This window comes from Corvus hawaiiensis, chromosome 4, assembly GCF_020740725.1.
Source record: "Corvus hawaiiensis isolate bCorHaw1 chromosome 4, bCorHaw1.pri.cur, whole genome shotgun sequence".
Classification (NCBI taxonomy): Eukaryota; Metazoa; Chordata; class Aves; order Passeriformes; family Corvidae; genus Corvus; species Corvus hawaiiensis.
Window position 1 is genome coordinate 39,498,505 of NC_063216.1, and position 13,266 is coordinate 39,511,770.

The window sequence follows — 13,266 nt, forward strand, 5'->3', positions numbered from 1 at the left end:
TCACGCAGTCGTGCGTGCGTGTGGACTTCAGTCACGCACACAGGCATAATTAGCCTGGGAGGTATCGAAGAACCAGGGAAGCCGGTTACCGTTAAGTTTAACAAAAGATAAGAAATAAAAGAAAGATGCTTTCGCCCTGCCCCCTCCCCTCTGATCGTTTGCCTCCAGCTGCAAGGATGCTGTTGCTCGAAAGGGGCTGCTGGAGCTTTAAGAGCCGCTCCCCCCCCTCCTGCTCCCGACAATGGTCTGAACCGAGCTCTGCTTCCCAAAGCAAAATTTGTAATATGCCATTTTTCCCATGGATGCTTCTCCTCTTGGCTGCTGACGAAGTGACCGAAGAAAATGTTGAGGTGCCAAGCAGCGAGACTTGCCGGAGGACGGGTGCGGGGGCTTGGGGTTCCTCGGAGCAACGCCTGTGTCACCATTGCTAGGAAGATGGTCCAGGAGTGCTCGGCTGTGTGAGTCCCCGCTCGAAGCCGGTGGAGACTGCGGTTGTTATTGATCAAGTGAAATAGCAGACGCCGAAATAAAAGATACTAGGTACTGAACCTTCTATTTCTGAGTTAGACATTCCCTCCTTAGCCCCGATACCCTCGGGGATGAGGTGCAAATGCAAAATCTAGCTGTCTGCCTCCTGCTGTAGTACTTGTGTGGTATTTAAATGCATTTCTATAATGGGAATTGGGGGATTTCAGACTAAAAAATGTGAAACCAACTTCTTTGTTTTGGTTGTGGTTAAGGGAGGTAGGAGGTCAGAGGGATGACATAAAGAACAGATAGTTGGAATAAGTCCTTTTTCTAAGGTACTGCGTTGACCACCCCTCCTGTGTGGAAGGAGTGCAGGATGCTTCTGTTAAAGGTGATATCATAGTTTAGTGGAGACTGGCAGGTAAGGAGTTAACTAGGAGGAGGAATATGCATGTAATGCAACTCAGACAATAGGAAGGATTTTCCTCATTGGAATTACACTGTGCTGCCTAAGAGCGATCCTGCTGAGGACATCTGAAGAGACATAATTGCAGTAAGATCTGGTTTTATCAGTCACTATATCTATCAAACAATTTGGAAAAAATAGCTGGTAAATGCAAAATACCCGGAACGATCCAATGAAATGAGTTTTCAAGCTGATGTCACTGTGGACAGGCTAGAACAAATGGTAGTTAGATTTCGACTTCTTTTTCCTGCAGCAAAATTACAAGTAACTTAAAATGACTCCTCAACTGTGGTGTGCAAATCAAATGTCAGTGTAAACAGAAAGCAAGCTTTTAAAGCCAGTTATGGATAGAAAGGTGAGGGACTAAAATTAGATTCACATCTAAGGTGGTGGCCTTCAAGGTGAGCAAAATGAATGCTTGTCTAAGAGCCTTTGTCAGGCAGAAGCCAAGGAGCTTTCTGTCTTCTTATTCCCAGAGCTTCCCAAGTGAAAGAACTCCATCTGGTAAATTTTTTCCAGGCTAAATGAGATTGCAGAGGTGTTTGTTACAATATTCACTTAAATAAATAATTCCAAGACTCTTGGACAATTGTGATAACAGAAGATGCCAAATAGGGTGGGGTCCAGTGAGAAGAAGGAAGACAACTTTTTCATTTCCCACCTCTGTAGGATACCTACCACAGAAATTTCAGGTAGTTTTAGAGAAAGTCAGTATTGAGGACATACTTTGATACCTTATCCATACATGACTATCAGCATAATCAGAGAGAAGTTAATATAACAGAGTTGCTATCAATTAATTTGTTAATGGAGTCCCTCCTGAAAAGAAGCTTTATATAACTCTTAACCAAGGATGGCCATATCCTGTGCTCTGTGTTGGAATTTTTGTCCATTCCCCTTATCTGGATGTTTAAACTGAGCTGCAGAATTCCTAACTGAGCTAATACAGAGTTCATTCTTGATGGAGCCATAATGCAGCTAACGCTATAGATTTGCTACGACATTTTTGCATACAGCCTGAAAAATCTTAATGTAATGACAGTGAACCACATTCTTTCCCCCTCTAGTAGGACAGATTACTTTAAGCAGTCGCTGCTTTTGCCAGTTGAATGTTGCATCTTTAGAGGGGCAACTTGTTCATGATTTCTGGTAATGTTGTAGGCAATGGTCACATAACATCCAGCATGCTTCCTGGTATGGCATAACAGGCATTTGTGATCTTTATGCCTTTGTTTGGGGGGAATAAAATGACAGGAGATTGATGGCTTGTCTATGTTAGTGACTTTTCCAACCATCTGTACTGATCCAAACCCACCGAAGTCCATGACAGAATTTCCATGAATTCAAGAATTTGTTGGATTAGATTCCATGCAAATGACTGGAGAAAACACTGAAATAGGAACCAGTCAGCCTGGAAAAGGCTTTGTAGTACATGGTGAAGTAGCTACACGACGGACAAGAAAGACAATATGTTTAGAGAACTTTAGTGTACTGCTTCTCAAGCTGCCATTGTGTATGGCTGTGATGCCTGAGCACTCAGGTCCAGAACTACTACTAAAATAAGAGACTCAGTTTTGTTTCAAATTAGAAGAGTTCTAAAGTTACCACATTGCCTAAAAATCTATTTCTAGGGAGCATTTGTGTGCTACATGCATTTCAAGGGAAGCAGGAATTCGTCAGTACCCTGCTCCCCCTTCAGAACCTCTCTGGGGGTTTGGGATAGTTGCAGGTGTTACACAAGTTCACTGTATGTTGCACTCCTTGCAAGTGTTGGATGCTTTGTGGGCACCAACCAAGGGATTGGTAATTTCTGCTCTGTGGCTCAGGATTAATCTAAGGAACAGTGATTATGTATTAACAGTAAAATGCTGGTGACTTAATGCATCTTTCATTGAGGGATTGCTTTACTTACATTCAGGATACTGCGTAAAGTGATAAACTTTGTACTGTAGAAGTACTAAGTTCAGTATCAATGGAGCTTTTATTTTTCTATTTAAAGAAAGAGAAACACATTTGAAAAGTCATACTTTTGTTGGCTTAGATCAGTCAAGAATAACTTAAGTTGTATTACTACAGGCAAGTCAGCCTTTTTCTGGTAAAGAACACAAGCTTTCCTTCTCTCTTTTGAATAAAGAGGCATATAGTGCACCTTCAGCTACTAATGTCACCTCTTTAAGTTGAAAAATATGCCACCTGATTTATCCCGTTCTCTCCTCTCCTTCTTCTTTGCAGTCCTGGCTGCATGGGAAGTATTGTACAAAATGATGTACATGAGAGCTTATTCAGTTATCATGGACTTCCATGGTCTTGAAAATATGGGACAGAGGTGTTTAATCCACTGCTTGCAGTTCTTAACACCCACTGGAAAGAAATTCCAGCTTTGTCAGTGCTCATTCTTGGATGCCTGTGTTCCACTCAACGCCTTCAGGTTGAGTAGGTAATCTCCAGAGGTTCCTTGCAACCCTAAATATTCAGTGATTCAGTCACATCCTGACAGAGCAAGGTGGCTGTCCACTCACTTGTGGGTTGCTGTAGGTACCTGGCCTGTTTCTCACTTTCTCCTGATGACCAGGATGGTCAATCCATGTCTTAATTTTCTGTTCCCCCTCTACTTCCATTCCTCCCCCAACCTCTTCTCTGCAGTTTTCTGGTTGCACAATGAGCTGCAGCAGCTTGCCAGATCCATGGTTAGGCACCACTGGTATAACCAAGTAGGATTTGAGGTGTCAAGTCTTGGTAAAGAAATCTTTAGTAAAATACTTCAGTGGGAATTTACTCAGTCTCTGCAAAGGTGCCTCCTTATGGCTGGGTACAGATGCCTGAGTTTACTCAATTCAACACCATGTATCATTCCTTTGAAAAGAAGCAAAGTCTGTGTTTCTGGGTTCTTGGATTTGTTTGGTGGTTGATTTGTTTGATTCCTGTCCCATGGAATTATTTAGTGTGGAAGGGACCTTTGGAAGTCATCTGTGTCAATCCCTCGCCCAATGCTGGGCCGAGTGCAAAATAAGATGAGTTTGCCCACTGCAGGTTTGGAAAATGAAAAGAAGATTCGGTGCTAACTCAATGTCAGAAATTTAAGGCAGATATTTATGCACTCCAATTTTGCTTAGATTTTGTCACATTACCTGAAATTGTAAGAGAAGTTACTTTGCAATTTAGAGTTGTGGCAATGCAATTCAAGGTTTCTGTTTTAAACTTCAGGGATTCTAATGCTTCATGTACATTGCTTGTTGTCTTATTCTCCCTTTTTTGTCACTGTCAGCTCTGAATTCTTTTTCACTAATAGGACTCATCAAAGAAATGTAACTGTAATTGCCTTGTAGGAGTTGATAGGAATGTGTTGATTAGGGAAGGGGATACTATGCCGGGGTAACAAAAATCTGAACATAGGAGCTGGCATGTGCAGACCAAGTGGAGAGATTAAAATACATGCACAGACTCAAAGATGTTTATGCATCTGCTTTTCAGTGTGCATTCAGAGTTGAATGAGGAACTAAGAGCCTATTACTCCATATAAAACCAGTTAAAAAGAGCAGAGGGCTGGTAGTCTTTGTTCCGATCTTTGATCTTTTAGGGCCATTCCTGGGCATATGGTTATATTCCATCAATCATATGACAGGCTGATAAACACCGTTGGAAAACATGGAACATCCAGATGTCAGTTTATGAATGTGCTTGGTCTATCCAGAAGTTATGGTTTAAAAAATCACGCTCTCTGAGCCTAGCCAGTTTTTGGAGCAGTAAGAATGGAGAACAAAAAGGAAGCTTAAATGGTAGTCCATTATTTATCTTGTTCAGTTCTGTTCTGAGTAGAATTGATACCTACATGTTTAGTAAGAACTGTGCACCTGGGACAAATACCTGCCATGTATGCATGGATCTATTATTCTTGAGCTGTGAATATATCATTAAGTTCAGAATGCATCTGACCTGTGTATATGAAATTTGATTCATGCATATGTATAGTGAAAGGTATCTGAGTTTTTTCAAAAGTTATGTAAATTCACAGATCAGCCACAAGTATGTGTGGCATGGTAATTCTAAGGTGTAATAGAAGTGGGCCTGCCAATAACCTTATTTTGAGCCTTTTAGAATTGCAGCATTGAATGTGGCTGTGTCTCCCCTATAAATACAGTTGGAAAAGGCATATATTTTTCACAGAAAGAATGGCTAATTCTGGTTAATTTATTAGAGACATCACTTTTAGTGTTTAATGATTGAAATCCTTCCTGTATAAAATATACTTTAGCTTAACACAGATTTATGGTCTGTGATTAGTGGGGAAGAGTAGGTAGGTAGAGTGATTCCTTTTAATTTCATTGTATGAAATATTTCAGCTGATTATATTATGGAACCAGACTAAAAATTGTTGGGGTGATGGAAGTTTTTAATCACCAAATTTAGGTTTAAAATTCAAATTACATAGAAGGAAAATCAGAAATGGCTCTCTTCCCCTACTGGAAATTTAAAATATAATTCAAGTTACTCACATTAGCAATCAGACCAAATTGATCGTAGCAATACTATTTTTTTTTTATGTTTTAATATGAATCCCTCTGTTTTTTTCTGTCTGCATGTGTTGTCTTGGTTCTCTATGTGCTTCTGGTGTATGCAAACTAAATTCCTTTCAGTGATAACTAAACTGGGAGCTTACTCTTAAATTTAATCTCCTGACCCCATGTGTGAACCACATCAACCTGTGGTTAGCCAAGTGCTGACATGCACTCACCATCAGAAGGCTCAGGAAACATCAAGAACTCTTGTAACTCTGTGACATAATTCACTTCCTATATAAAGATCCAAATGCATACATGGCCTTCTATTTGTCCTCAGCTTCCAATCTTATACTACTAGACTTTGATCAGTCTGTTTGCTGACACTCTTCCTCTGTTTCTGTGAAGTTCTTTCTCTGCTTTACCTGCCCTAGCTTTTGTTGCAGCCCCTCTCAATAAACCTTCTTTCCTTTTTTTTTTCTTCATTTAAAAATTCTTCAAATATTCTCAGTATTTTTATTCCTTCATGCTATCAAGCAGGAAATTCATAAAAGATGTAGTAAGGTCCTGTGGAAGTGGCTCTATTCTTCAGCATGTGCTTGGGAACAGTGTTAAATGGTGGCTGCCTCAGGACATTGAAAGCATCCCATGTGTTGCCAAGTGTAAGTGTGATAAATGCCAATAAAAGTTTAAAAAAAGAAAAACAAAAAGAATGTTTTTCTAAAGGCAAGAAGACACAAATCATAGTTAATTGAACATCATGGCATACTAGGTCTTTCATGAAAGACTGTAAGAAATTTTTCTTTGGAAGCCCCACAGCGAACCTGCAGTTGCTTGCAATTTTGTTCCTTTTTTTGTGGCCTGGTGACCCAGGAGCACTCTGAGATGCCAGGTTTCCTTCAGAGTTGTTTGGGGTCCTTGTGGTCCCCCCACAAATGATCTGTGTGAAGGCATGGTCCAGGATTCCCATATTTCTTGCTCCTCTCTGTTGCAAAAGACAAAGCATCCCTTTCTGTCACACCCTACCAACATTTCTATCTGGCTCAGGTTAGCAGACTTCTATTCTGTATTTCTCTCCACTCTCAGGGTGGGGGAAGGGAGAGGATGCTTGTGGCTCCAATGGAATAATGGCATTGATCTCCGAACTTCCAGAAAGCGATGTACATCACCAGGCGGACTGCAACAACTGCTGTACCTTTTAAAGATTCTCCTGAGGCTGTGAGCTGTGGGAGAAAACTTCCAAATAGCAACTGCCTACATCAGGAGTTGCCCACCCATTCCCTGCCTTCTCTGATGTCTTAGTCATAGCCCAAGTTTGTTACTTGTGCTGTCAGAATAATGCAGTCCAGGCGCTCAAAATAAGAACAATGCATGGCCAGCCCCTTGCCGTCCCTGAACGCAACAGCTGAGAGGGACAAGATGTGGTAATAGCGCCATGAGCATTCAACTCGATTCCCTTGCTACCCCACAACCGCTTACATATATGGCTACCCACATCCCCATAATGACTTTAAGAGGAGATTTCTTATCTAGTTTGAATGCAAGGTGCTGGGATAGCAACAGCTGTCCACACAGACGTTTCCCTACCTGTTCCCACACACTCACCAGCGTTCCTGCAAAATTGCACCGCTCTCACTTTGCCACAGCCTGTGTGAAGGGGTAGCAAATGCTGTGCCCTTCACACCAGAAACCTGATCTGCATGTGCAGGACATTGGAAGCAATTTCTTGAATGACAAAGTTTCACTGATGAGAATCCTCTGGGACAAGAAGTGTGACTCATGAGATGTTGATGATTGTGAGGTGGGAAAGGTTTAGTGACAATCCAAATTGTTTACTTTGGTCTTGAAGAATGGGCATGCAGAGACCATGGTCTCGGGCCACCTGCTGCATACCAGAAAGTTATGATTGAACTGAGAAGGTAGCAGATGTCCTTGGAAATTTTTAATTATCCCTTTGCTCGCTGCGAATTTGACCATCCCAAACTGGTTGGCCACAGGTGGGAGCTGAGTAGGGACTGGTGATGGCCACTCGCTGAATGTAATGTACTTACATGCTGTTGAAAAAGGTTCCTAGAGGCAAGACAGGGGCTCTTCTGGCTGGTGTCCCACATCTCAAGATCCCTCAGGACAGTGGACAAAGCAGTTAATATCAGCAAGCTCTCCCAAGGATTCCCAAAGCTTCTCCCTGTATGCAAACTGGGGGTTTGAGATTTCCATTAGAGGCTTTGTAACTGAAGCTTGGGACTAGGTGATGTTATTTGCTCTTCTCAGGGCAGATTTAAGGAACAAACAACAGTGATTCTGTTCCTGGTAATTCAATTTGCACAAGATATCACAAGGATGTAATTAGCAGAGTTACTAGTTCTTGACCTCTTACTGAACAAGCTCACTGGAGAATAATTTCCCCTGAGGATGGGAATAACTAGATAGAAAAATAGATTCACCTGGCATTGTTAAGGCAGCATGTTACTGGATCAATGGTTAGCCTGAGCTGTACTGTAGAATTGCCTAGAGAACAAAATCTGGCAATTAGTGGCAGCTATTGACATCAATACCAACAATTCAGCAATGAAATTAAGTAAGAGAAGGGAGCAAAGCAACGATATGGGAAACTACAATTGGTGGGGAAATATTTTCTGTCATTTTAAGCAAGCATTATTTGCAAAACTATTAATTTAAAATATTCTGTAAACCTCCATCTCCTTCCAATCAGTCTTCTTTAGTTTTGGGAAGCACATTCAAAGTCTTCGCTCTGTGGAATTAGTCACTGTATTTAATCCCTCTCTATTGACCATCTGATTAATATTGTGCACAAGTCTGAAAGTGGAAACAATGCACTAATCTGCTAACTGTGTCCATGTGACAGAATTTATTCCTCTTATGAAATATTCTCAAATGTTTTCTCTACTGAAGAGCTGTTCCTTGATTTGTGTTCTTTTTAAAGAAATGATGTGTGAAGTGATGCCAACGATAAATGAGGACACCCCGATGAGTCAACGGGGGTCCCAAAGCAGTGGCTCGGACTCGGATTCTCATTTTGAGCAGCTGATGGTGAACATGCTGGATGAAAGGGACCGTCTCCTTGATACTCTTCGGGAGACACAGGAAAGCTTGTCACTGGCACAGCAACGCCTACAGGATGTCATCTATGACAGAGACTCCCTCCAGCGACAGCTGAACTCAGCATTGCCTCAGGTATGTAATTAATAAAGATTTTTTTTTGTTTAGGTTCACCAATTTTTTACTTAATACCACTTACTTTAACCCCAATCAGTATGTATTCCTTGAGGTCCAAATTTTGCTCCCATTGATGTCAGCTGCAGAACTCCTACTGAATTAATAATACCTGGTTTGACCTCTGTGGGACCTCTTTTCATAGTTAAGAGTAGGAGTAACTCTGTTGACTTGAAGGAGAGCAAGATGAAGGCCTGTAGCTACTGGTTCTTTTGGCTGTTGCTCTAGCATTTACAACAGGTGAAGGATCATTTAAATCAAAGATCTAATGGTAGAAATAAAGCAAAAAGAATGAGGAAGTTTTCTAGAGACTTTTCTGGATAAGAGTTTTAATAAACAACAAATAAAACTAACTTATGTCGGTTAAGTAAGATACTACACAAACCCACAAAAACAACTGATACCTTAATATTTTAATTCAATTAAGTTTAAATATTTATATAAATTTCATTATCTAAAGTTGTCCTAGTCTTTTTTAGGAACTTCAAAATTCACTACTTCAGTTAAAATACTAATGTGATATATTTCAATATTATATGTTAATAAAATTTTAAAAAATATAATAGAGTTAAAAGCAACGAAAGATCTTATTTCAGTCTCAGTATGTGGCCAGAGGTTGGAAAGATACCATGAATCAAAATTCAGGTTTTCTCCATGTTTTTTTCTTTGTGTCTCTCAGCTGTCACTTACTAGGGAATGTGACTGTAACCATGATGGTCCAGGGAGGAATTAAGACAGTGTGTGGTTTGAATAAAGACGTAATAAGGATGAATGAAATGAGTATGACATTTTTTACAAATAGAAAAGGAAAATGGTACCCTCTGGAGTAGGGAACAGTAGTTGTTTAAGGGCTAACCTCAGCAGGTTATTGAAATATTTTGGGATAGTACTGAATAAGAAGGAGAGACTGTAATCATTTGAAGAACAGCATTAGCAACTTGAGCTTTAGCTCCAGACAATAAGAATGCCTGCAGCTGGCTTGGGACAAACAAAAAGGAGTACCAATGATCTTCATATACAGTAAAATCAAGGTTGTTATTTTTCTTTTTTCTCTTTATTTGTGGGCAGTTGAACTTCTATTGTACAGGTGTCTCTCCATAGAAGAGTGGAAAAGAATAAGTGAAAGACAGCATAAATCCTTTATTCAAAGATTTACTGCTGGAAATCTGAAGAAGGGAGGACGCTTTGTGTCTGAGTCCCATTCAGTGTGCTGCTTAGTGCAGAGGCACTCTCCACTGAGCCCATAGTGAGGTATTTTTATTGAGTGCTAGCAGGTGTCTGAGCCCTAATATTTCTGTGTCTCGTATATGCAGAACTCCTGCTAAAATACTGGAGACTAGCTAAAGAAAATAATATTCAGCAGAAATGTCTTACAGAGCCTAAAAGAAACAAATTCTAAGGAAATGGATCACAATATGATTTTAGTCTTTATTTCTGACTGGAATAAAGACTAAAATTATATTGTGTTATGTATTTTTGAATGACAGCTGTACACCTCCTAAAAGCAATTGATTTGTCAAGTGAACACTTTGGACTACCACGTACCATTAAGAATGTGTGTTTCAGGTAGCATTTGTCCTTGTATCTAAGAGAGATGTAGGTTTCTCATATGAGAAGCTGTGTGACACACTGCTTACATTTTAAAGCAGAATCAGGGTTTTTTTTCATCAAATATGTTATCTAGATCTTCACGTATTTATTAAATTCTGAAGAAATCTGTTCTTATAAGTACAGAATGCTGGCTTAGTAATAAAACATTCTAGTAATAGAGTCTTTCAAGAATATGATTTTTCTATCACTGCCATCCTATTTAGTTTCATTTCTGGACTTGAGATATTCTACACAGTACTTTTGCAATTTTTTGGTTTATGGTTTTATGAATGGCAAGCTTGCCTTGCTAGCTGACTGTTATAGCCTTATGACAAAATACTTCCTAGGACTTACTACCTAGTGGAGAGGAAGAATTCTCTCTTCGCTCAGTTTAGGGGGAGAATACTTAAATATATGCTATCTATATGATAATTATTATTTAGTAATAATGTGACATCTGATGAGTCTTGCTTTATCAGAGTATATGCTTTTAGCTCTTGATCTCTTGAGTGGTTTTCAAAATTCAATTATTTCTTAGCACTTACATAGTGCTTTGTATGTAGAAACTGTGTATTGACACAGTTATATTCCAAAGCATTTTTGTTAGGACACTGTTTTTGTTTATTGTCTGTTTAACTGTTTGCAGTGAAAAACATGTTCTGGAAAAATCATTACACTTGTAATAAATAGAACCTGAACAAAAAGAGCCTGCATGAAAACTCAGCCATTTAAAAATCTTATCTGATGGGAAATAATAAATAACATTAAATAGGAAACTTGAGTTATTAATTAATGCTGTTACAGCTTTTAATGCTGTAGCCAATGACTGTAGATGTCTATAAGTTTTTATACTGGTCTGCACTGCAACCGAACAATGTATAATTAACTATGTCTTTCAAATTTGAATTACAGAAATATAGTTGTCATGCTATCACTGAAATAAACTTTATTTCCATTAGATTATCAGTCTTAACATTATGAACATCTATGTGTAACTGAACAGCTATGTTTAAGGAAGGAAAGAAAAAGTGAGCAGGCAATTACAGATCATCTAGACTAAATGAAATAACAGGAAAGACTTTAAAACTTGATTTGGAGGAAAATTTAATAATACGTCAAAAAGCTAATTTAAAAATATGTCAAGGGTTTATCAAAATTGTCTTTATACAAAGTAGCTCAATGTGGCTCTTTGGTACCAGACTTTTAAAATTAGGGAACTAAAGTATCCCTGAAATGATATCTTTTGAAGTCACCCCATTTAAATTACTGATAAATGGGGAGTGTGTAAGGAAAAGCAATATAATAATTAGTAAGATAAGTAATAAAAGAGAGAGAGGAAAAATTTTCACTTACAGTAGACTGAGGGGATGGAAGGAGAGTAATAGTAGCTAATAATGTGTTTTGAGATCAATTTTTGTTAATGAGCATAAGAAGAAGCATGCTAGTGGAAATTTTGGATGACGCAAAATTGAGTTGAATAGTCAAATAAGGGAATATGATAATACACAAGAACAAGAGTAACAAGAGGTGGAATGATACTGCATGGTAAAAGGATGAGGGCCTTGTATCTAGCAGGTAATAAAAAAATGTATGACCTTTTAGGTAGCAGTAGTAAAGAGAGATAATAAATGGTTTACAATGGTGGTAGGCAGCCAGTGGGAGGTGCGTGTGAATAAAAGGAAAGTGCCATTTTGAAATAAGTTATGTAAGAGATTTCTATTGGAAGTAGATAAATATTAATGCAGTTAAACCAAGGGGTGGTTTGGACCTTATTTATCTGAGTTTTGGCTCAGTAGTGATTGAGATTCAACCTCAAATTGGAAGAGATTCAGAAAAACACTGCTAGAGGAAAGAGGAAGTAACATCTTCTGCTTGAAAAGACTAATTAAAGTTTTCTTTTTTCTGGGGAAAACTGACTTGAGAGGGACTATGTGTGATTTCATAGATTTTCTTGGAGAGACAGGAAAATGGAATGAACAGGTAAAGATGAAAGAAATGTTTTAAGCCAAAAATAATGTTGATGAAGGAATGAATGATTGTAGGGTACCATGAATAAAGATAGATCATTCATCAGAAGAAGGTCGTGAATTACGAAGGAATGGCATCTTAGACAAAGACATGGTGAAAACCCCAAACTGTTTTCAAGATGGAGCTGGTATAAAAGACATTATATGTCATAATAGCTTTGGTTAATGTCTGAACTTGACCCAGAACACCCCATGTTCTTTATTTCAGACTTTATTGTGGAGATACTAAGAATCTAGTCCATAAGTAATATTGTTTATTCTTCCGAAAGCTGACTGTTGATAGCAGAAGCCTCTAAGGAAAGTGTATTTGGATCTGCACTGCATGTTCCCCAACAACAGGAATTTATTGTATTTAGGTCATGACTCTCAAATCCAGACAAAAAATTGCTAAATACAATGAACTTCACTGCAATGAGGAAGCATAAGATCTTAATACTTAACAGTATGTTTTTATTTTATTGGAGTCTTTTACTGTAGCATGAGAAAGTGTTCTACTAAAAAGGTTAGGAACTCCAACTCCTTTTTGAGTGCTAGAAAGAGGAAAATGTTCAGTTACAACTTTCTCAAGCAAATTTAACCATCATCTTCTCTAAGCTAAATTGTCTGGAAAATATCACCTTGATTAGCTACCTTGTAAACAAACTGGAAAAATACACTGTATGTCACTGTAAGACTTAGAATGACACATAAGAACCATAAGAGTTATAAATGTACTCTGATAAACAATTCTGAACTAGTCTTGGTTGTTTTATTGTTTCTTTTAGCCTTTCAAGAGTAAGTTTCAAGATATAAAATATATTATTTATATGAAGATGTTAATAAGTTATCACTCTCTAGTCAAGTTTATTTTTTTCATTAATAATGTACTTGCTCAGTGATTTATCTAGAAGTTGTTATTCACGGAGTAGTTGAGGTTGGAAGGAACCTCAGGAGGTCATCTTGTCTAGCTTGTCTGCTGCAGCAGGGTTACTAAGAACAGGCTGCT

At 38.6% G+C, this 13,266-nt stretch overlaps 1 protein-coding gene across 9 annotated transcripts in view; it reads left to right on the forward strand.

The window, feature by feature from the left end:
- The first annotated feature begins 216 nt into the window (after positions 1-216).
- PPFIA2 (PTPRF interacting protein alpha 2) overlaps positions 217-13,266 on the forward strand; it is a 294,096-nt gene continuing 281,046 nt past the window's right edge. For 4 of the 9 annotated variants that reach the window (XM_048302566.1, XM_048302567.1, XM_048302568.1 and 1 more), the window contains exons 1-2: positions 228-540; positions 8,375-8,625. In XM_048302566.1, coding sequence (XP_048158523.1) covers positions 8,377-8,625 — 249 coding nt within the window. In that variant the 5' untranslated portion in view covers positions 228-540; positions 8,375-8,376. Of the gene's footprint in view, positions 541-8,374; positions 8,626-13,266 lie in introns of all 9 variants that reach the window. The other 5 variants (XM_048302562.1, XM_048302563.1, XM_048302564.1 and 2 more) reach the window with 3 other exon arrangements.